Source organism: Poecile atricapillus, chromosome 10 (genome assembly GCF_030490865.1).
Source record: "Poecile atricapillus isolate bPoeAtr1 chromosome 10, bPoeAtr1.hap1, whole genome shotgun sequence".
Lineage (NCBI taxonomy): Eukaryota > Metazoa > Chordata > Aves > Passeriformes > Paridae > Poecile > Poecile atricapillus.
Window position 1 is genome coordinate 14,010,036 of NC_081258.1, and position 24,676 is coordinate 14,034,711.

Here is a 24,676-nt window from a genome sequence, read left to right on the forward strand (position 1 = left end):
AGAGATGAGACTAATTCGCAACTGTTCACAGTTGGGATTGCATGTGGGGCTTTAGGATTTTCAAATGCAGGGCTAGCTGAAGAGATAACCTTTGGCTTGTGGCATGCCAGAGGCATTGACAGATCTCTTTTTATAGAACACTGGGAATAGCTGTTTTCCTTGCCTAGTCCTCTCCTACCAGCATCACATTACTGGGTGTATTCTGTCACTCAGTCTTCACAAAAGTCCTGTGATTTGGGGTTGAACTTACCCTCTGCTGAAACCATATTCATATTTCTAACCACTCTTCTCTCATTCTACACTCTTTCACTTGTCCAAAATAGCTTCCCAAGGTCATTAAGAAACTTCTCCCAAATGGGAGATGGGGTACAATCACATCCAGGTTTCCAGGAGAGCACATAGAGGGTGAAGATCACTAAAAACTAGGTTAAGATCTGAGTAAGAGCTGTTAAGTTTCACTGAACTATTTCAGATGCACAGATGCCGTCTCTGGACCTGACTGCATACCAGTGTGAGCATGTTTTGGAACCTGCTTTCCATACAGGCCTCACTGAATTCCCAAGCAAAAGTAAAACAGAATAATATCGCACTGAATAGGCTCAGTGAAACCTGCTGAGTCCTGAAACTCTTGCAAGAGTAGGTGGCCAAAGACACTTGAGAGGCTAACAGATGGGATAGGGCTTGTGAGAGAATGCTTTGGGGCTGGCTTCAGATGTCTGGGGCTCTCCTGTTGAAGAAGAGAGTTGTACAAGCTGCAGTTTCTCTGCATTGCCAGACATCACCTCACCTCTGGAGTAACAGTGCTTGGCAAGTTCTGGTGGAGAGTTAAAACACGAGCATATATTTGCTCATTTTCTTTTCCTGTCTTTTCTCTAACAGCTATAAACCACTTGACATTATGCATAAGAGAGAAACATCTCAAAAACCCCTTGCTTTGTAGTGGGTTTACAGGGAGTCAATTTGGGTTCAGAGAATGTGGTTGTCTGCTTTTAGTTTATAATCACTAAGGTTAGTGGATAAGAACCCAGCCTCTTGCCTCTGATACTCAGGGAAATGTGGTAATTTAAGCTGAACTGCCCCTGAGTAATCTACTCTTTGTTGCATGGTCTTTATGCCATGTCCTGTCTCTGCAGGGTACCTGGTGTATTTCACGAGGCCCATGACCATGCACCGTGCTGTGTCCCCGATGGAGCCCACGCCCAGGTGAGTGCCCTGTGTGGCGTTTGAGGTGTGCTGCTGTCATGGGCAGGAAAGCAGGAAAATACCAGGTCCTACATTAGAGCTAGTCCCCTCTAGTGTTAGCTGTGCCCTCAGCGCAGAGAGCCTGGGCCCTTACACCACAGGGCCTCAGCAGAGACTTCTTTTGAGACAGTGGCACCATTGCTGGCAGCTTGGGTTAGTGGAGATGTCAGTGTGAGCCTGCAGGACATTTTGATGGGAAAAACCCCTGAAAGCATATTCTCTTTTTCCCAGGTCTCTGTCGGCTTTATCCGCGTACCATAGTGGCCTCATTACTCCAATGAAGATCCGCACGGAGACTCCGGGCAACCTGCGCTTGTACAGTGGGAGCCCAACACGCAGTGAGAAGGAGCAGGTCTCCATTAGCTCCTTCTACTACAAAGAAAGGGTAAGTGCCAGACCAAAACACTGCTCCCAACACTTTAGCTTTCATGACCTGTTTTCCTTTCATTTAGCATTGCTTGTAATAGAAGCTTTGTATTCCTCTCAAAAAGACATCTTTTTACAGGCAGATATGTCAAATGGATTTGGTTCCTATTAGTAACTTCTTTATTGATCCTCTCTAGCATTTGACCTGCTTATTTTGATGTTTCTCTGTGCTGACCATCACAGTTCCCTTTAGTACATTATACTATCTCCCTTTGCATTATGTAGGGTTAAAATCTCACCCTTTAAGAAGTTTTAGTGTTCAGATAAATACATGTACACACCTCTTGCTGTTCTGGGTACTCCCTGATATATATATACATATATAACTGCACAAGGCTGTGACTGTCTGCAGCTTACTGCCAGCCTCTCCTGGACTAAGGGATGTGGTTGGTTATTTCTATTTCAGGTGTCTCTTTCAGGGATATGTGCCCCTTTGAACCTCTTTTTTTAAACAAAAATAATTTCTACATGATTCTCTAAAGATCTTTCAATCCACGTGATTCTGGTTTAGGTGCAGGTTTTGCTGTTGCTCCTGTTTACAAGGCTTCGGAGGAGAGTGGGATTGTTTCCTTCTGGGACATGGTGGGTGAGGAAGACCTGTTGTAATTGTAGAGTGGCTGCAGTGTTAGTTGTAAAACAGCTGTGAGGGCCTGATGTGCCTGGAGCAGATGCTGTGGGAGCAATAGGCTGAGCAGATTGTTAGAAACAAACTGTGCTTCAGCAGGGAGTGAGGTGGCTTTCAAAAATGCAGTAAGCTTCCACTGGGAGCCTCAGAATTTGGGGCATTTGAGTAGTTTGTTCACTGTCCATGCAGAGGACATAAATCTGTTGCTTCAGTAAAGAGCTTCCAGGTAACCCAGGGAAAGCCAAAAGCTGTCTGCACTCTGCTGGCAGAATAGTTTGGGAACTTGTGTCCCAGGAGCAGAAGTCAAAGCCTTGAACACCCATCCTTCCTGGGCACAGATAGAAGTCTTGTTTTTCTGGTAGTTCTGGGTGTGACAACCACCCTGTCTCTGGGACTGTGTCCTGCTTACATGACGACATTACAACTCCCAGCTGTGGGGAGAGCCCCTGTCCCCAGTGCAAATTCTGCTTCTATACAGACCCCAGAAGTCTCTTAAGTCCCCATCCTGGTTTTTTTTTCCCCACACAAACTTTTTTTTTATGGAAAGAGAAAATGGTGCTGCCTGGTACAGGAATTACAGCCTGTCCTAGTCTTTGTAGGAGAGTTTATTTAAAGAGCTACCTCTGTCCTCTGCAGCAGGCTTGTCTCCAACACACAGCCTCTCTAAGATGACAGACAAGGCTAAAAATAACATGTGGAACCAGCTTGGTGCAATTTCATGTGACCTGTCTCCCTAGCCGTTGTATTGATGGCAACAAGATTTTTGTCACAGGGTAAAAGAATTCAAGAGAACAAAGCATGTGTGCAGCCATGTCTGCTGAAAGCCAAGGGAAATTCCTGTGTTCCCCTTCCCCTGCTGAGCTATCTCCTTGCATGCTGGAATAAATGTTAGAACTCTAATGGTTCAAATCTTCTTGCAGATGAAAGAGTATTAAAAAAAACAACCAAAAACCTGTATCTCTCTTCAGCAGAGGTTTTCTGGTTATTCAGGAGTTGATGTCATGGCTCTGTTAGATGAGTGCTACAGCATTTTTGTTATTTCATTGTGACAGTTTTAAAAAGCCCAGACTCTAAGTTTAGTTAACTCCTTGCTCTGAAGCTTGGATTTTATGTTTGCCTTAAATAAAAGTTTAAATTTTGTGCATCAAACTGTGATATCAGACAACTTCATCCCCAAAACTGAATATATCAGCCATAACCAAGTATTTAAATCCACTGTAACAACAACTGGCATCCACTAAGATTAGCAAACCAATGGAATTTGCCCATTGCTAGACAGGAAAGATGTCATATTCCCATGAAGGTAGGGGAGCTGCTGGTTCCAGCAGAGAGCTCCTTACTAAGCCAAAATAAAGCTAAATCTGGCACTGAGCCTTTCTGTGCTCATTTAAGTATATATATATATATATATATATATATATATATATATACACACATATATATACATCTTTCTCACTTTTTATTCACATATGCACACTCCTCCTTTCTTCCTCCCTCTTTTTCACTTCGCAAAAAAACCCCACTGAAGAGCACTAGTCAGCAGAAAGGAGGAGCTTTATCTGTACCATGGCAATGCTGTCAGTGTTTTGAAACTGAGTGTCTCTTAAAGAAGGTGCCCTGGAGTTCTTTTTTCCCCCTACAGTTAGAGGGTCGTGCCAGTGGGGACCTGGAGACAGCTCAGCCTTGCTGTACCTGGGGATAGTGACAGTGGTGTCCTTATGCTTCCCTTCAGGGAACTGGTGAGGGGACTGAGCTTAGTTTTAATGCTTTTCTACTATGCTGAATTTCTTTTAACTAAACCTTTTCTCATTCTCTGCAAGGCCTGCTGGAAGAACCTTTACACATGGCTGCAGCCTTCTCCTCTCCTCACTCTCTTCATGGGGCCCTGCAGCCAGCCTGGTTGTAGGGCTCTTCCAGCAGTGAGATGCAAGGGGATGTAGAGGCTGTAGGCATGGTTGATGGTCCTGACTGTCCATCATCAGCTGAAAATAAAATGCAAAATGCATTGTACCTGACCCAAATATCTCTTTTTATTGTGTTAATTCTTACAGATCTGAACACTATTTTTCAAGTGAGTGTACAGTAATGTGCTTTGAAAAATTCCATTTGTTGTTGCTATAATACTGTGTTGAGTACCTACTGAAATACCTTCAAGTTCCTAATGAAAGCCTATTTTGGAGCTATTCAGCATGGTCAATCAATAGAGAATTTGATTGCTTACTCAATCTGAAGGAGTTTCTCAACCCATTATATTAACCCACGATACCCACATGGCCCTGCCAAGTAGCAGTGTCTCTGCATCCCTTCTAATATTCTGACATACATTTTTTTATTGTTTAAAGTGAAAGTGAACAGTTACAGCAGGTTTCAGTGAATGAAGTTCTGGAGGATGCCAGATGTTAAAGGGAATCTGAGTAAGCAGGAATGTCTATTTAGCGTCCTGCAGATATCTGTGCCATGGCACTGGACAGCTGTCTTAAAAATGATGCAGTTTACACTTGTCTGCCTTTCTGTTCAGGAAAAATGAGTAAAATATTGCAGTTTAGGCATGTGGGGCACTTGGGTGTTGTCCTCTGCTCAATTCATGGTATGAACAAGATCACACGAAGCAGTTCAGTGCTTCTTGCAGTAATACAACTCCATGTGGAAGACTTGATTCGGATTTGAGTTTGCCAAAGTCTTCCATAGAGACTGGTGTTGGGCACGACACAGCAGCCCTTGCTCTGCCAGAGCCATAGGTAATGCTGTGTAATACAATTGTGTTAGGATGAAAGTGGGGCTCATGGTTTGCAACTGTTCACTGTGTACCAGAACCATTGGGAACAGTATCTTTTACTCTGCTGGTTCAGGGCATTTTTCATTTCAGTTTATTTACCTTTGTCTTTAATTTTCTTGGTGTCTTTCTTCCCTTTTCCTGGGTATAATGTTTTCGCGTACAGATGTCTCCTCGCTCTGCCCGGCGACGTTGGTCCATACAAGCAATTAACGACTTCCCGGTACTGTGTGCTGTGCTAATACTGTCCTTGATATGACCCTGTCTTCTGCCCAAGGGCCCAAGAATAAAATGCCACCTGCCTGCCTTTGAGTAACCTGCACAGAGTTGGGGGACTCGCACTCCACGCAGGGCCTAGGGCTTCACAAGAGCAGATGCACGTGTAAGTGGGCAGGAGCAGACAGTAGTTTGCAGGGTGCAAGTTCTGACCTAGAGGATGCCTGTTTCACCTGGCCTTGTGGTCAGGAAAGGATGCCAAGGGGTAATTTGAAGTGTAAGAGAAGATTAACCTCTAAGAAACAGAGTTCACTGTAAAGGAGCTGAGTGATTATTATACATCATCAACCAACTGATGAGACTGATATTAGAGCACCTAATTTCTGAAAAGACAAAGCCTTGCTGGAGAGGGAGAGAAGATCACTTAAGCGCTGTGGAAGAAGCAAACTGGTTGAGTTTCTGACAACAATCTGTCATCTCATTAAAATGAACTGCCACTTCTCAGTGCAATCCATCATGCAGTCTTATATCCTGGGTCAAAAAAATACAATTTCTTCTTAACTTGTGATCTTCTCCCAGCCCTTTGAATGCAGGGTGGTGCAACTCTTTTAGAGTGGTTGCACTTCAGCCACCCTGGCAGGTTCTCTCCTCCTGGCACCTGCCCTGCCAAGTCTGCTTTGACAATTGTTTTCTGATAGTCAGGTCCATGTGTCCCTCAAACTCCAACATCATTCATGAACATCTTGATGATATCGGGATTGCTCAAGCTGTCCTGTAGATGCGGACATTTACTATTTCATCACTCATCTTCCAAGCATAGACAAAGCTCAGAAAACTCAATTTCAATTTAAAGATGATCTCTTTAAGTCTGTTTGTCTTAATGTCTGTACAAACAACTGTTTTTTCACAGCTGCTGTCCTTCATGCTTTCTCTTCATAAGACAGCAGGGAATAAAATAGAATCCTGTAACACCTAATTTAACTTGGTATAATAGGATCAAATTTTTGTAATTACAACAGAGGCTAAGACTGTACTAGCGAATAATAGGTGAAAGAAACCAGAAGTAATTTACTTGACTCCATCAAGGCTTTTGGCAAAGAGCTTTGTGAGCAGCAGAGGCAAGAAATGAAGTTCTGTCTTGAATCAGGAGCAGAATGAAAGAAAGAAAATCAAGCAATGAACTTGCCAGCTTGTGTGGTAAATTGCAGAGCACAAAGGCCACAGTTTAATTTACAATTATCTCTGTCCTGGAAGGAAGAGCAAGTAGTGATGTGATAAAGTTATAATTTTCTGTAACATATATTTAAAAGTGATACAGGGGTTAGTGCAAGCCTTAAAGGATTGATTGTATTTGTGGATAACCTTTGGATGAGGCTAAACTGACTCTCCAAAGGGGGAAGCAGTGCCTAAGGTGAAGACCCAGGCATACACAAGGAGAGGTATAGGTTATTAGTGCAAATCATGTGCCTTCCTTCTGGAAGAAGAGCTCAGTATTGCTCAAGGTGTTTGGGGAAGCAAGAGCTTAGCAAGTTTATAAGAAGCAATAATTCCTCTTTCTTTCTGGCCTCCTCTTCTGAAGTGCCCATCCTTCAGGGCAGGTGCCAGCTATTGATTGATGGAAGCTATAAAGATATATTCCTGCTGTGGGGCACTTGATTCAAAAGGGCCTTGGATTTTTTAGTGCCTTTGTGGCAGGTGCCTGATACTGTGGGAGATGCTGGAAATAGTAAATGTTTATTATTTTGAAGAGAAAATCCAGGCAGTACTGCATGAGCCACACGGGGGAGTTAATCTGTAGGCAGTTGTTTAGAATAAAGGAGCATAGCATTCTACAGGGAGGAAGCAATTTTTGCATTTTATTTAAAAAAATATGAGAAGCAGCTTGAACCTGACTTGAGCAGATTTAACTATTTTGTACATGTCTTACTGCAGCTTAATCTCTTGGCATTAAGTCCGTTCTCTTTTTGTTCACAACCTTTACCTTTGCCCTACTAATGCTAGTTTATACCACAAACCCTGAAATTTTGCATATGCTGATGTGAAACAGGCACTTTACATTTCAGGATCCTACTTAAAGCACTGCCTGCCTCAGCAGGATCCAAAGGCACACACACCCAAGTGTTCAGCATCCTTTCCAAACGGGCAGCATTTTGCAACTCCTGCTGCTGAGTATGCAGTGATGATGGTGGTTGCTACAAAGCAGTTGGTGGCTTATTCTTGGGCTATCTGTTTCTACATGTAACCCATTTACTGCCATCGTTATCACCTCAGATTGCAGCAAATTACAGCCTTGGGTATAGTAGTGCAGGTGCAGGCTGGCTTTTTTAGTCATTATTCAGTGCTGTTCCCTGCTGTCACCTCCAACCCCATGATTGCCATAAATGCTCTGGTTTCTTTCCTTCTCGTGCTCTGAGGAACTGATGAGTCTTAATTTACTTATCACTGTAGCTATTTTCTTTCGTGTCTTCCTCTCATTAAACTGAGGAGCAGCTGGGTAGATGCAGTTCTCCTTGGCATGGATTCTAGGTTTCAGGAAGAGCTAGCAATGTCATGGGCAGTGCAGAAGACCTGTGTCTTTGTCCTTCAGCTGCCAGCAGCTAGCTTGGTGCATGTTGATTTCTGCTTCAGCTCCAAATGTTATGTTCCCTGCTCTCCATCCTGACCTGTGCTCCAGCCCCTAGAAAGAGATGTGTTTTCTGCTCTACCCTAATGCCCCTGAGCCTTGGTGACGCCTTTTGATTACACCATAGTGGGAGCTTCTCCTGGGAGAAGAGGTGGAATTGGAGGGAGGTGGAACTTGGCCAGACAAACCCAACCTAAAGCTTTCTTTATCTCTGGTAATCCCTATTAAAAGCACTCAAATACCGCCTGGTGGAGAGCTACTCCTGTAATTAACACTAGCAATTATTGGATTCAAAGTAGAGCTTCTGTTGTCAATGGTGATGAACTTTACCCCATCCATGATAGTTCTCATACTTCTGATTGCAGCTTTTTTCCTAACTCTCACTTGCTGTAGCTGAGGTAAACCTGAATTGTAGAAAATCCAGACTTTTTTAATGGTGACTCTTTTTCGCTTTATGATTTTTAGCTTTGTAGCTTTATGATTTTTTCCTGTCACAGCTTTAGGAGCTGGAATTGGTGGACATGGAAGTGTAGTACAGGCAGGGCCTGTGGTCATCAACTAACTCCACTCCTGGAGACACACCAGTAAAGAATTAGGGTTTCCTTTTTTGCCAGTAAATAAGCAGAGTTAAAAAGAAGAAAACAGGACAATATTGGGTTTGAGTCCAGGTTTTCAGGGGGTTCTGATACATTTAGTGTTTCCATTTGTCTGGTGATATGCTAAAAGCAAGCAGTGGAAACCATTCATGAGAGCTCTTTTTCATTCTCATCTTCATTTGTTGTCATTCTCCAAAAAAAAAAAAAAAAAAGAGCCAGTTGCCTGTGGAAAATGATGTGTGTTGTCCATGTTTCTAGTCTTGAAATGCCTGTTGGGAGGCTTCTTCAGTCTGCTCTTGCAGGGGGCAGGAGCAGGTTGAATCTGTTTCCAAACACGGGGTAGAGGGAGATCTCCATCAGCTGTGAGTCCTGGGGCCAACTGGCTTACAGATGGTCAGGAGGTGGCAAGTTGCTCTCCAAATTACCTGCCAGGCTCTAGAAGCTCTTGTTGATAGCCCACAGAATGTGGTTCTGTGTCTGCAGGCCTGGGCTGAAACACCTGCTCAGACACAGCACAAATACAGCTTTTGCTGTGAGAAGCCTGGTAGCCCTTCCAGGACAATGCCTGAGCTCTTTCCTTCTGGCATGTCATTGTTCTGGGGCTCCCAAGCTTCGCTCATACACTGATTTTAGTAGCATCAGCAGCTCCTTGCCATACCTGTGAGACAGCATTTGCTGCCCTGAGAAGGAATGAGGTACAGGTGCCACTGTTACTTGGGAGCCTGGTTGTAATACAGCCTACATCCTTCAGCATGGAAAGGGCAGCTGAACTTTTAGGTGTTATCAAAACAGGATTAGCCTGCCCAATGTCAAGAGAGGCAGAGTTGATCCACACTGTGCCTTGATTAGGAACTGATGGGCTGAAGAGAGGGTGGGTCTCCCACCTGACCCCATTCTAGCCACCTTCCCCTGCATAGCGCTTTTCAGCTTCAGGGGACAGATAAGTACTGCAGGCAGATTCCTCTTCGATGAATTAGAATTTGAAGAGATGTGGCAGGGAACTAGTCAGTCAGCTTTTCCAGAGAACTGGATGCTGACAGTCCTGTTTCTACAAGTGTTTCACCCCTCTGAATGTTTGGCACCATGCAAAGCTCTGCTCTTCTTTACTCAGTGGAGTGGTGGACGATGAGGGGAATGGTGATGCTGTGTAACATGGGCATCCCTGGAAAAACCCGCCTTTGCCTCCTTTGAGGCAGAAATGCCTTCTTCACTTACTGTCAAACTGGAGCCACTGATCCTCAGCTGTGCAGTGTTCAGAGAAGCTTCAGGAGATTCTGTTTTGCTTCTTGTGGCATGTTTTAGTAGTATGATCAGGGTGGCAGGTCCTCCTCAGCACACTCGCCTAAGCTTGGGCCAGGCAGGCAGTGGCATTTCTTAAGGTCATGAGTAGTTTTTGAAGGACATTTTGTGTCTGATAAGCCTGCCCAGGTTTTCACAGGACTGCATGGTCATGGTCAAAAGCCATTTGGCACTCAGCCATCCCAGAGCTGGCCTCATACCCACAGTAAAGGTGACCCTGCTTGCAGATCCAAGTCCTACCTTTCCTGTATCCCGGTCTGCTCTTTAGGAGAACCAATGTGAGCTTGTGTGAGCTGTGTCTGCCCTACAGAGCCATCAGCACAGCTTTGCCGGCCTCTTGGGAGAGGGGCTGTTCTGCTTTGAGGTGTGGGGAAGCCCCAGCATGAGTGCCCCAGGAAAGCCTCCCTAACCCAGCATGACCAGGCGCTTCTGTGTGGGTCTGTCGCTCTGTGTGGCAGTGAGGGAACACGCCATGAGAGAGCAGCATTGCAAAGCATTGGAACCCTGCACAGCAGCCAGTGCTTCCTTCAGTAGAGCTCCAGTGCCTTCTGCCTGTTGCTGCCACACATCCTCTCATCCCTCCTCCTCACTCTTGTAGAGCAAAGAGCTGGAAGAGGTCAGGATACCAGACAAATACTCTACAGTGTTTCACACAGCCAAGCAAGCTTTATGCTTTAGGCAGCTTGGCTTTAAGATGTCCTCTGTGTCTGTTACAGGGAGTATTTGGGAATCTTGGCTTCTTGTTTCTGTTCCCTTCATTGGTTCCTCTCCTTTCTTCTCCCCCCTCTTACGTCCCGAGCCAGCTGTAAGTAGCTGTGAGCATGATAGCTAGGGATCCTTGCTAGGAAAACTTGGGCCCTGCTTTATCATCTGCCAGTTGTTTGTTTGAAGCTGTTGATAAAGCAGGACGTGGGAGCCCTGTGCTGGCACTGAACAGGGCTGTTCTCATCCTGAGAGGGCAGACCTAGAGACAGTCTGGAGCTGTGGGCTTGCCCTGAGGCGAAGGGTGAGCAGCAGCTGCCTCCAGCATGTCTCTGTGCTGACACTGGCTGAAGTCAGCAGTGGTCCATCTGCAGAGGGTTCCCAGAGAATGAGAACTGAACCGTCTTCCTGCCAAACTTGCCCAGGTTTGATTGGCATCCTGAAGATGACTTATTCTATTACTGGCTTTCACAGGGAAACTCACAAAATACTTTTTGAGTGAGTTTGACCTTGAGCTCGCTGCCTTGACCTGCTTTTCACTTCCTACAGATGGAGATGCTTGTTCTCCTGGGCATGTCATGGATGTATTCCAGGGTAACAGAGAGCCTTCTAAAAGGCAGGTTTGGGTGCTGCTTGCATTATTCCTGACCCTAGTGCTTTGTTCCCTGTCCCAAGCAGCCCACTGTCCTCTTCCCCAGTAACACTGCCATTCGTTCTGCAGAAATCAAGGAGGTGGAAAAGCAAACGAGAGGGGACAGATACCAGCAACCGACCCATCAAGGCTGCTGGCAAAGTTATTATCCAAGATATTTCCTGCTTGCTGCCTGTCCACAAGCTGCTGGGAGAGCTCTACATGTGAGTACATGTGGGTGGTCATCCCTTCCCAAATGAAAGTAGCTGTCTTTGGCATTGCTGTGCTTTAATCCTGGCATCAGTCAGCATGGATCCATGAATGTTTCTCTACCTTCTTCCTCTTTTCTTGCCTCACTGTTTTTTTTTGGTATCCCTCTGCCTGTGAGAGGGGTTTACCTGTCTCCTGTAAATTTGAAAAGTGTGAGGGAATAAATTTGTGATGAGGTGTGGTCAACAGAGTTTGAAGCGGTGCTTCAGTCTCGTCACTGCAAATGTTACAGGTTCAGATTTTCACCTGCTAGCAAGAGAAATTATTTTTCAAATCTCGTGTTAAATCTACAGGCTTAAAATCTCAGTAAATGCACATTTTCATTCTGTAAAACTATTAATAGCTTACAAAGCTTTTTAATTTCAGAAGTATTCTATATGTTCCCAGTTGGTTGTACATGTCTGTTCTGCAAGTTGTTCTGTGTTAATGGAAAGGATGGAGTTCTGTGGGCATTTTTGTGTTTTTGTTGTTTTTGGTTTTGTTTTTTTTTAACAAAGGGCTTCCTTTTTCCAGACTTTCTAAATTACATGGTTACAAAACCTCTGTTCCTGAATTTTTTCTTTCTTAAGTTTGGTAATACTGGCTGGTCCTTAATGGAATTTCCAGTCTATGGACATTCAGGGAAGATGTAGTTTTCCTTTCTGAGGAAAGAAAGAGAGGAAAGAAACCTTTCTTTCTCTCCCTTTCTATGTTATTTTCAAAAATATTCTTTAAAAAAACCTGTTGGACCTTTCTTCATGGGACATCTTGTGTAAACAGCCCTAAATCTGTCCCAGCTAGTGTGGAGTTGGACTCAATGTGTGGTGTATTAGTAAAAATGAATAGTGGGAGGAGGATGGCAGTGATCCCTGAATAACAGAGAAGGATGGGATGGGATCCTGGCCATGCGAAGAGGCTCATATTCATCAGGAGGTTCTGGGCTGCTCACTGCTGCCAGAGCCACGTTCCCCCTTCCCCCCATTCCTCCCCACCTTTGTAGGTAATGTGCCTGTCAGAGCTGAGTTACCTCCTTTCTTTTCAGACTGAACGTGAATAACATCCAGGAGACTTGCCAGAAGAATGCTGCCTCAGCCTTGGCAGTGGGGCGGAGGGATCTCGTACAGGTACGCCATGGAGCCAGACCTCTTCCTCAGCATGCTGTGCTACCCTCCAATGGCTTGTGCTGTCACTCACACCCAAGTGGCCACTGGGTTCAGCAGCTCTGTCAGGGAGTCTCTGGTTGGTGAACCAGGCGGGTGGAATGGCTACTGAGGTGCTCCCCACCTCGCTGACTCTGGGCATCGAGACTTTCATTCCCAGGACTGCACAAACTGAGTGAAATACATTTTTCAGGGAATTCCTGTAGGCAAAGTAAGGAATGCAGCCTGCTCTTGAGTCATCAAATGGAGTAACTGTGCACAGAGTTGCCTAGCTGCTGTCAGCATTTTGATCCATAATTTTTTTCATACTTATGTAATTGTTCCCATTGTTTGGCATTCATCTGTGTTGGCATTGAGTCCTAACTGCAGCTGTCTTCTCCCAAGAGAGCCTGGGCCCAGGGGCCCCAAAATGGGGCTGGCTATTTGACTTCAGATAAAAATAGGAGAAAAATGGCTATTGTGGCCCATGTTTTTCCCTGTGATTAGTCCGTTGCAACAGGCAGAACATTTGACAGGACATGGGAACACCTGAAAGAGATGGGAGTTGGCAGTGCCACAGGAGCTGTGCACATCTCCTCAGCATTTGGCTCTTACTAGAGCTGGACAGGCAACATGCATAGGCTTACCTGATCTAGGCAGAAGCTGACTCAAGCTGTTGTCTTGCTTCTTGGTGGGTTCTGCAACACTAGCAGAAAGTAGGTCTAGTTCCCCTTTGTCTGTTCTTCCTCTTGCAGTCTGGTTTGTCCACATGGGACCAGAGTTTGGGTGGAGTAACTTCAGCAAGATTTCTCTGAGATAACTCTGTTTCTTGCTTGATTTTTCCTGCTCCTTGTAACTCCAGCCTGTAGTGCAGCTCACAGCAGACATGCAGGCTTGAGTTGCAAGTTACAGGTTTGATGTGCTCTATAGCAGTGTAGGAAGTGGCATCTTTCCTGTTACCTTTCTGCACACTCTCTTACTCAGCCCAGTCCTTGTTTTGGTTTCTCTTCTGTTGCTCTCTCGGGTTTCATGTGGAGCAGCTTTGGGACTACTTTTTCTGGCTGTTTGTTCTTTGTACTTGGAGCATGTGGTTTTACTTTATTGTCCATGTTGTCAGTGCTCTGATTTCTGCTGGGTTTTTTGCACACTTTTTCCTTTCCTGCTCTTTTTTTTTTTGTGCTAAACTAGGGGCTTTCCTTTCCCCTAGAATATTCTAACTGTCCCATTTTTCTAGGCACAGCAGAAAAAGCAGTCCTAGATCAGTGGTATAGAGACTGACAAGATGGAACCATTTTCAGAGTAGAGGATGATAAATGAATGAGAAATTTCATGTGGTTAAACTCTGAAGTAGAAAAGGCAAACAGTGTTCTATCTGTGCCAGGCTGCATGAGGAGAATAGTGCTCAGTGACACCACTAATGAATATTTCTCATGCAAATAATGATTTACCAGTAAACTTTCTGCCATCAGACATCTCTGAACCCAAGAACTGTATCAAATCTAAACCCTTTTGAGGCTTGTGAATATAAAATGCACTAATAGACCATAGACTGTTCAGCTTTTGTGTTTAACCCAAACACAAAGCAAGTGGGACAGGGAAAGCTTTGGTTTTGTGTTATTCTCTGTATTATTTGTGACACAGAGACCGAAACTGTTCCCTGCTGTCAGGGGAAAAAAACTAAAAAACAACTAATCTGAAACAGACAAGCTCCATTATTATCTGTCTATGTGTGAATTTGTGCACACCTATGCCCTGGGAGTGTGGTTAATCCTAATTGTAGCTTTACTGCTTTTCCTTCCTGTCTGCCAGGTTTGGTCACTGGCCATGGTAGCCACTGATCTCTGTCTTGGACCGAAGTCTGACCCAGATTTAGAGATACCTTGGGCACAACATCCATTTGGACGTCAATTACTGGAGTCCTTGTACGTGTCTGAATGCTGGGGAGGGGTTGGGGAATGGTTGCTGAAGCAGAGCCCTCCCTAACTATCTGTATGTAAGGGGTTATTTCAGATTTGGGGTAGTGCCACAGCATGGATTTTTTTCCCATCTCAAGCCTGTGATGCATCACAAAGGGAAATTCCAAATGTGTTTCTGGCATAGAGGAGGCAGCCCTTGACCTTCCATTTATCACTCAGGTCTTCCTTGGCCAGCATTGAGCAACAGGCCAGGCATAGGTGGAGCACTATTTCCATGCCCACAATGCCTGCCTTGGAGATTTGGGTTTCCTGCTCTCCACTAAATCAGCCTGTTGGTTCGGCACCTTTTTTCCATTTTCAGATTCCCTGTTGTCACCTAACTTTACTGGGAAGTTGTTCCAGTGGCTTCAAAGCCGAGTGTTAGCTACAAATGTCTTCCAGGTGGTGAATCTACTCAGGAGGGCACATAATTAGTGACTATTATTTGTTGATCTACACTGTTTGGAAGTGCAGGATTTGTGTGCTGTGCTTTCCATACAGTTGCTTGTCTGAGCTCTCTCCTGCTGCATGACAGCAGTGGGAGCACAGCACAGGTTGTTCTTTATCACTCTCAGCCTTCAGAGAAGACTGGAAACTTCCTAGCCTTCTAGAAAACCTGCACCTGCCTTTTGCCTTGTGATCCAGGTGCAGGATGCTTGCACCCAGATGGCTTTGTCAAAAAGATATTGTGGCTGGGAGTGAGTCTAATGGCGCCAGCATTACATCTGAGCCCAAGTACTGGTGGATTTCCAGAGCTCACATCCTTCTTCCACCAGTTAGGGCATGAGTGTTTTCAGAAGGAGAACTTGGCTTCTCAAAGGTGTGACAGAAAAGCCAACCCAGTCCCTCAGTGCACATCTCCTTTGGGCAGTCATGGCACCTATGTATGCAATAGGCTTGAAATTAGCTGTCCTCGAGTCTCACTGGTTTTGCCATTGAATTCTGCTCAGTCTCACACTGTCTTTTTCATTTCCCAGGCTGGCTCATTACTCACAGCTCCACGATGTACAGACCCTGGCCATGCTCTGCAGTGTGTTTGAAGCCCAGTCAAGGCTCCAGGGGTGCCCCAACTCTTGTGTCCCCTTTCCTCAGCGTGCCTCCAACCTGGCCTCCCACAGCCGATATGTATGATTGCCACTTCTCTCCCATTTGTCTTGGATATCTTTGAACGTCTCTCACATAGATAACATGTTTTATTCTCCTTTCCCCCTCAACAGCCCAGCTTTACTTCCTCTGGCTCCTGTTCCAGCATGTCAGATCCTGGGATTGGCACCGGAGGCTGGAGCATAGGTATGAGTCCTGGCTAGTAAATAAAAGAATCTCACGCCCTTCCAGCCAAGGTTTTAGATGGCTCCCATGGTGGGGAAAGGAGGGAGTTAGTACTGGCTATGATTGCAGATGTGTTCTGCCAGAGCAGCTCTGTGGAGTTTGGCCAGCATGGTGTGACTCCATGGCTGGAAGTGAGCAGGCCTTGCAGTATCTGTGTTGAGGCTCCTGCAGTCCTGCACCTTCTGATTTCAGTAGGTACTTCATTCAGTGAGTATTGAAAATGGCCTCAAAATTAGCCAGCTAATTCCACAGGGTTCAGGGGAAAAGCAATGCTGGGCCTTCTTCTCTCACTAGAAAAAACACAGCAGTTGGAAAGACTGGGTTCTTGGTGCCCTGAGTATTCACAGAAGTTTTTCAAAGCTGACAAAGGTGACAATGGGAGGCTCTGGTGTCAGAGTTGAAAATTTTTGCAGATTCCTAGTGATATACACAGCCTGGGGTAGCATCAGCCCTGTTAGCACCACAGCTGTAACTTTTCAGTGTGATATCATGGTACGTGTGACATGGGGAAGAGGATGGGGTTTAGGGGAGCGGATAATCTTTTGTAGCAGTTATTAGCAGTCATCTCCCTGCCCCCAGGGCAGTACTTTGCATGCAGAGGTCCCTTTATGTAATAACAGCAGTCCTGGTGATGAGAGTCCTCCCTGTCTCAAGGAGGAAGGAGGAACCCAGGTCCGCCTGGGAAAATGTTCCCAAGCAAACTCCATGGGATTGATTGCCTGGTTACTTTTTGTCTAAAGCAGAAGGCAAAAGGGATTCCTCCACATCAGATTTCTCTGCCTGGTGATCCCCATTAAGTGCTGTCACCAAAAGTGTAGTAGAAGCACTTGGCAAGTAGAGGCTGGCACTTATATCTTGGAGGTGGGGCAGTGTTTGTTGGAATGCAGAGGGTGGTAGGACAGAGATAGGACTGAAATGTGGGGTTGCAAACCTGTGGTCTTTCATGTCCCTTCCTGACCCCAGTTTTGAGGGGGGAGATGCACTCACAGCCTCTTGGTGTTTGCAGCAAACAAAGACACGGAGCAGACCTCCACTCCCTGGTGCGAATCTTCTCCAGATGACTTTCGCTATGGAAACCTAATGTATCCTGACCATCGGGAGCGGGAGAAGGACCAGCATGAGAAAAACAAAAGGTAGGTTATTATGGGCCTCAAGGGTATTCAGAGATGCCTTACTTGCAGCTCAGTCATGTGGAACTCCATGGCCAGGTCTCTCATGGTGCTGTGCAGTACCACACCTGCCCCTAGACCTTGTCATTCACACAATTACTTGAAGAAGCATCATCCTGCAGATCAGCGCTGCTGGGATTACACATGATGCATCCCTAAGAGGCCATGGTGGGGGCCCCAAAGGACCCACCCACAGAGTGTGCACCCTGGAGTGTAGAACAAGTCAAGGCCAGAGTAGTTTGTGTTCAGCAATGTTTCAGCAACCTGTGAGAAGTGCCCTGCTGAATTTCCAGCAATTTGAGCTGGTTGAATAGCCACCACTGGACAGAGGATTGTAACCAGAGTCTCTGCAAGTGAATCAGTTACAAGCCTGTTTGTTCCTCTAGGCTGCTGGATCCTGCCAATACTCAGCAATTTGATGACTTCAAGAAGTGCTATGGAGAAATCCTTTATCGCTGGGGCCTGCGAGAGAAGCGGGCTGAGGTTCTGAAGTTTGTCTCATGTCCTCCTGATCCCCACAAGGGAATTGGTGAGTGTCTGGTCTAGTTGCCCAGGCAGAGCCACAGCTCTGCCTCAGGAGCTTAGGAACGTGCAGTCTGCAGGGCAGGATGTGTCATGGACAGAATGGACAAAGTTTATCTGAGAAACCCACCCAGGGAAGTCACAAAGGTTTAAAATTCTTACATAGGTGTAATTAAATGTTGGAACAAATTGTTCCACAGGGTTAATGATGGCAAACCTATTATTTAATATGAATAAAATATGAAGAGTTTATTTAAATTTATGAATATAATGATAATCATTAGACTGAAAAGGCCTTAATCAGAATTACTTACCACACAGTATAGAAAATTAAAACTAGTAATACAACACACTGGTTATTAAATAAATAATATTAAAGCTAGCTTAATAATTATCAGGTCGGCACTGATGTTTACCCATAGCAATGACCATGGGCAAATCTCTCTCACTCAGCTTTGAGGATTGACCTTGATAGGTGTACCCAAGGGTAAGGATCCTCACACACACCTAAGGGAGGTGTGTTAAAAATTTTCCCCATTTAAAATTGGAACTGGTCTTTATGGTATGAAGTGACTGACTGTCAGTCACACCATTTTAGATAAAATGTTGCCTTGCCTGCTCAACAGAACGTGCTTTATTTTTGAGTAAGATGCTATCAGCTCTTTGGTTTCTTCTTCTGTAAACATCTGCCTCTCCCTTCCCTACCAGGCCTTTCACATCTCTGTTGATGCCAGCCTTGATGAGGAAGCATTTGCCCTACCTATCCACGTGATGGGTCTAATTTGGGGTAGTGTGATCAAGCTGGTTTCAGCATTCAACATTAAGAGCAGCAGCCCCCCCCACTCAATCCATCATTGATAGATTGCAAGTAAAGCAAAATGCAAGCTGTTTTACTCTTGCTTAGACAGAGCATCCTGCTACATAGATAAAGTGTCCATTGGTTACTGAAATGTCACTGCAAATGTGGCATTTAACCTCTGAGAGAGGTTACCTCTTCAAGTAAATGGGATTGACTTCTTCACAGTTCTGGGTGGAGATGAGGCTTACAGGTGTTGGTTAAAGGGCTTTGTAACATCTCTCCAGGAAAGCTGGAAAATTCACATACTGCCATGCCAGCAATGCTCAACTCTGTGCTGATGAATGTTCTTTGTTCCCTGTGAGATGTCCTGTCTTCGTCTCTGATCCTGGGCTGAAGTGTCCTTATGCTAGAATTGCAAGATCTCTAACTAGGTGAGCTAGCCAGCAAATAGGTAAAAAGAACTTCTCTCCTTGAATACTTTCAGCAGTGTAGATACCCAGCTTAAGGACAGCTGCCAAATTGTCTTGTTCACAGACCTCTGGGAACAGTTGTCCTTGACCTGGGAGAAGAAAAACAGGTGAAGGATGCTAGAGAAACAGCAGTAGTCTCACCTTGTCACCCAGGACAACTTCTGGGGAGTAACTGGAGTGTAAACAGGTGCCCATGGCTTTTTCCCCTCCATGGCTGACAGTCTGATCCAGGGGGCATCAGGTGGGCTCTCTGATGAGAAATGGAGACTCTTCTTGCTCGCTTAGTGACACTTCCTAGTGGTCAGAGGTGGATGAGAACAGCAGGAAGCCTTAACGAGTCAGTGTCTCCAAAGCTTGAAATCCAACCCACATTTCCAGCAGACAGCTGTAGCCATCCAGGGGAATTGGTGGGCCGGTTCAGTGCCTCAGTGCTCCAGTTGCCTGTTCGTTTAATTGCGTATGGACAACAAACCAAGTTCTCTAAACACCATCCACTCTCCCACCCTGATGGAGCTTTGAGGCAGTTTAAGGGGCTCATCTGCTGAGCAAAGGGCTGCATGCAGGACTGCTTTGTCTGTGATTCTGCCAGCACTAACCGTGTGTTCCCTCTGGCAGAGTTCGGCGTGTACTGCAGCCACTGCCGCAGCGAGGTGCGCGGCACTCAGTGCGCCGTCTGCAAGGGCTTCACCTTCCAGTGCGCCATCTGCCACGTGGCCGTGCGGGGCTCCTCCAATTTCTGCCTGACCTGCGGACATGGAGGCCACACCAGCCACATGATGGAGTGGTTTCGCACCCAGGAGGTCTGTCCCACGGGCTGTGGGTGCCACTGCCTGCTTGAGAGCACCTTCTGAGCAATGGGGACAGCGGGCCACCCAGGAACCGATTGAATATTTAATTCCCAAGACATGTTGAGTCAGTTCTGCTCCTCTCTGTCTGGAGGAGATCACCGCAAGGAGCTGAAGCAGGACGTCCTGGTAATGTGCTGTGGTGATGTTTACAAGTGCTTCCATTACTCCTATGCTTCCCAGGTTGCTTCCAGACCAATTTGACCAAATTCCCTGTGTCCATTGCTGGCAATGGATGCCAGACCAGAAAAATTGCTCTTTCCTGCAGAAGGGTGTGTGAATAATATTGGTTAGTTTGGGATTAAGAGGTTTTTGAAAGCTCCCCTGGAAAGGGTCCACCTGGCAGAGCCAAACTCGTTCAGCAATGTAGAGTCTTTTCCAGGTGCCTCCTTACATGGGCTCAAACTGAGCAAAACAGTTGTTTTACACAATTAAAGCAGAAATAATTCTCAAGCAACAGTAAGTTCTAAAGGTGAGTTGTAAATGGTGCTTGAAGAGGAAATAGTCCATGGAACTGTGCTCAGAGTTTCTCTGGAAGCAGCAGTCCTTATTTTGAATGCGTGTTTACATTGTTTAGATTTCCCCACAAAGCAAGAGAAGGAAATGGCATATTTCAGGATTACTTCTTAAGTAGATTTCTGCTCACTAGTCAGTACCTGCAAAAAGCCCAGACAAGCACCCAAGGTCCCTGGGATTAGTTGCTTCCAGCAGTTTTAGTACTGTTAGGCTTTAAAGTGTCTTCATCTCCTGCTCTGACCAGGTCATAAAATGCACTTTAACTTGTCCCTGTCTTGTTGGTGAGACTTCCTGGTGACTGGGAAAGGCCTTTTGAGTTTGGGATCTACACTGTCTTTTCACAGATGTGTTGCTTTGGAAAGCCTTTTCTCCCTCACTGAGAAAACACAGAGGACACTTACTCCATACAGCTCCTTTTGGCTGTTGTCTCCAGGCACTATGGGGAAAATTATGGGTAATTTGAGATTTGCTGCTGCTGAAGTGACAAGGCTCTTGAACAGGGAGGAAGCAGCAGTTTCTAGGGAAAAAGGGGGTTTGGAAGAATGGTGGGATTCACAGAGGCAAAAGGTTTATGACTTTTCTTACTGTGGAGCATCAACTGGAGAATGTACTGATGGATCTGTTTGGGGCTGTGCCTGCAGGGCACTCCCAGTGCAGGGACACTGCTGTGCACTGTGTGCACACCTGGAATGTGCAGCCTCTGCCTCTCCAGGGCTGGCTTCAGCCTGAGCTTTGGATTTGAGCAAATGTGTGGTCAGGGATGAGCCAGCTGGAGCTACCCCCACCTGTACCAGCTCTGATCCCTTCTCTCATGCTTGCCTGCTGAGTGGGGCCATGTGCCATGCCCATTCCCAACCCCTGTGCTAGCTCAGGCTGTGGGATCCTGCTGTGGAATAAACAGATGATGTATCTTAAACAACTAAAACATTAAAATTATTTTTTTTTTAAGCGCTGGTCTCATAGAATGTGGTGTTGTGTTGCTCTGATGGCTCTCCCTCTGTGGGGGGCCCCCAGCATCTCTTCCTCCCAGTGGGTGGTGGGTGTTGCACCCATGGCCCTCTCCCTGCACCCCAAAGCAGGGGGCTCGGTGGTAGCTGAGGGGTGGCTGGGTCCCCAGCCCTGGCTGGGACAATGTGCTGTCACCTGCCACACCGGCCTGGGAACAGACGGGGAGCTGCCCGCGGTTGTGAGACACCCCTTGGGAAAGTGAAGCCGGGCGGCGTCTGAGCTGCGGGCAAACCAAAGCCCACATCCTGCAGCTCGGGGAGGCCGTGGGCAGCGTCTGCCCCCAGGAAAGCAGGAGGCTGCAGCGGGGTCCTGCCCGGCGCCGCCGCAGCCGCAGGGCCAGGGCGCTCCTTGCCAGGAGCTGCAGGGAGAAGGCTCCCGCCCTCCGCCTCCCTACGTGACAGCCATTCAGCTTGGAAGTATTTTCATTTCCATGCTCGAGTGCTCCTGTAGCTTGGAAGGGAAAGGAGATTTGTTATTTAAAGGTGGCGGACCGACAAATCGTGGTATTTAGTGTGTTATTACAGTCCATTACGGTCCATCTCTGTAGTATGTGAATGCCCCTGAGGCGGAGCACGGCCGGCACTTCAGAGGAAGGCGGAAAAGCCCTTGCCGTGGCTGTTTGTGCAGCCCTGCACAGGTATAGGTGGAATTTCTTCCCGGATGCTGCCAGCATTTCTCTCACACCCTGCAGCATGTCTGGTGGTTCCTTTGGGAACAGCCCCACTCCATGCAGAAGTGATTATTGCAAGGAAACACGAGCGGCTGGTGGTGCCCCATGCCAGCCACTTCTGTGCTGCACACCCCCGACTGCCTATCCCCGCATCCCCCTGCGCTTCCGAATAACTTGCTAAAGTGCAAAAAAGTTCCCCATTGTGGCCAAATCTCGCTCTGAATTGCAGGCTTTAGAGAAGGGAGAGGAGGCAGGGACTGCTCAGGCAGAGTCTGGGCCAGGGTGTGCGCCAGACCGACTCTGGGGATGCTGCCACAGTCAAACCAGGTGAATTGAATAGAGCCTTCAGCTGATGCACAGTGCTCAGGAGTGTGGTCAGTCATGCTGCAGGGGATGACCCATCCATGGTTTCTGCTGGAGCAGGATCAAGGGGGCATTGGATTAAATTGGCTGCTCTGCATGAGGCAAGAGCTCTGCACACCGTGTGGGAGGGGTGTCAAACCACTTCCCTCAGGGCATCACTGGTGCCACGGGTTTGCCGGGGCTCCAGGAATGTTGGACACTGCCAAGGAGAGGAGCTCCATCCCAGGACACCTCCGTCCAGAGAGCCCAGCCAGCAGCGCTCTGCAGAGATGCCCACGCACCCCACAGCTGCTTTGGCACAGGCCGGTGCAGAGGAGGATGCCGAGGGCAGAGGACCTTTGGTCCGACCCTGAATAGCTGCTTGCCAGAACTTGCTTCAGCTAGCTGTCAAATGCATCCCAAGGGCTGTTACCTGTGTATCCATTAGCTTTCCTAAGGATGGGACTAGAAGAGGGAGAGAGCTCCCACAATTCACGCTGTGCCCTAAAGGCCGCTGTCAGTATTTTAAACCCTATTTGTTTTCCTACTGAGGGTGAAACAAGCATGGTGTGTCTTCCTTATCCCCACTGAGGCTTTATGTGCAGAGAAGGAAGTTTAATCCCTGATAATCGAGTTTGGCAGAGAGACAAGGAGTGTTTAACAGAGAGGGAAGACCTTTCGCCATGGAAGCAATACCAAGCAGAGTCTGTATTGGCCTCCTCCTCCTTGGCAGCCACAGCTCCATTATCCCAGCATCAGCCCCTCCAGCACTGCAGGGCCTTATCCTGCCCCAAGCCCAGCAGCACATTCCTGCTGTCTCCTGTGTGCCAGCCCCAGCGTCTGTCCGTCTGTCTGGTGGGGAAACCAGTTCAAGAACTGATGAGCCAAAGCCACTTGGCTGCTCTCATTTCAGCCAGGCTGATCAGCAAACCAGCTACACTTCCTGATCCTGCTTGTCCTGGGGCTGGCACAGTGCAGGGACAGGGATGGGGACAGCAGCAGGGACAGGACCTTGGCACAACCCTCTGCTGCCAATTTGATGCTGTAACACTGGTGTCTGCTGTACAGTTTGGTTCCAGTACTGTCCCTCTCCCAGTGCCACCTGTGCTCAGTGCATTCCTGCGCTGCAGGTGACAGGGTCCCCCTGCTGCCTGGTTCTCACTGCAAAGATGGGGATCGGCTCATCCACTGTGGGGACACCCTTGTGCCTTGCACAGGGGGACAGAGCCCCACCACAGCACCCAGGAGGTAACATGGGAAGATGAAGTGTCAGCTCACAAGAGCCTGGCTCATACCCCTGGGGCCTGCTGTGGCACATTTGAGGACCACAGTTCTCTGTCTGCTTGGGAGAGGATGGCAGCAGGGACCCACAGGTCACCTGTCAGCTTTGTGGGCTGGCAAAGGCTGGACCCACCTCTGCCATGAGCTGTGATTACAAAGGGTGGCCCTGGGCAGCCTGTGTCCCCAAAACCCAAGGTAGGGCTGGGCTGCATAGACAAGAGCATCCGGTGGGGACTGCATGGTGGGGTCATAGCCAGGTGTTCTCTCCATCCTCTCCAGCATCCCATAAAGGGATAGTGGCCATTGCACCTGAGCATGCTTGAGGTCTGGGGTCCCTGGTTTGGGATTGGGTGCAGTGGCCTCCAGCTGAGAGCCCCAGCCCATTCAGATCTTCCTCTGCCCCCCACCTTGTCCTCATGCTCATCAAAAAATCCTCAGTGTCCGTCCAGAAGCCACCCTAATGCCCCAGAGAGCTGCGACAAGCCACTCACCACAACGAGGACCACCTTGGCCATTGAGGGTATTGGGGAACCCCCTTGAGAGAGTGTCCCATTGCAGCACCTCGTTTGGGGTCTCTCAGCAACCTCTCAGGACATTTCTGGCCCACCGCACCCCTAGAAAATGTTTTTATCCTCCACCTCAAAGGACTCCCAGTGCATCCCAGGTGCCCTGCAGCAGCGTGGCCAGGAGCATGCTCACCCTTAAGCCTTCTGCTCCTATTGGGGTGCAAAATCAATCTGCCCACCCAAAAAAGGACTTTTCCCTCGAGCAAGTGGCAGGGCCATTCCAGGAGCTGGGGAGAAGGTGGAGCCAACGCCGACCGCCACAGCAGGTTTTGCATCCACCTTGATTAAAGGCCTCAGTGAATGCCTGGCCAGCGCCCCACAGCACCCCAAAGCCGGGGGGCTGAGGTGGTGTGATGACCCACCCTTACAGGTGGGGCTGGGGGGGGCTCCCCATTCCTGGGATGGCAAACCCCACCTTAATCACTGGTTGCAGCCCAGTGTGGCCGGCAACGCCAAATTTGCTGGCACGTGGCCAGCCCCTGTGGTCAAGGGTGTCACCCCAAAGCAGCCCCCCTCACTTCAGAAGGAAATCTTCCCAAAAAAAATGCATAGGAAACTCCTTTCTTGTCATTCTTTATTAATTATTTGGCTGTGATTCTTTGGGGTGTTTGAGGCTGCCTCCCGCCCCCCTGGCTAATTGCAAAATTAATTAAATACTGGAATAGATCTTCAGACAGCTGGGA

General features: G+C 47.3%; 1 protein-coding gene across 6 annotated transcripts in view; it reads left to right on the top strand.

Annotated features, from left to right (window-relative positions):
• The window catches only part of WDR59 (WD repeat domain 59), a 55,097-nt gene extending 34,023 nt beyond the window's left edge, over positions 1-21,074 (top strand). For 3 of the 6 annotated variants that reach the window (XM_058846081.1, XM_058846084.1, XM_058846082.1), the window contains exons 17-27: positions 1,134-1,203; positions 1,474-1,627; positions 5,233-5,289; positions 11,224-11,357; positions 12,425-12,506; positions 14,331-14,443; positions 15,454-15,601; positions 15,694-15,766; positions 16,812-16,938; positions 17,361-17,503; positions 19,381-21,074. In XM_058846081.1, the coding sequence (XP_058702064.1) occupies positions 1,134-1,203; positions 1,474-1,627; positions 5,233-5,289; positions 11,224-11,357; positions 12,425-12,506; positions 14,331-14,443; positions 15,454-15,601; positions 15,694-15,766; positions 16,812-16,938; positions 17,361-17,503; positions 19,381-19,616 (1,337 nt within the window). In that variant the 3' untranslated portion in view covers positions 19,617-21,074. The other 3 variants (XM_058846083.1, XM_058846085.1, XR_009278377.1) reach the window with 3 other exon arrangements.
• Positions 21,075-24,676: the final 3,602 nt, after the last annotated feature.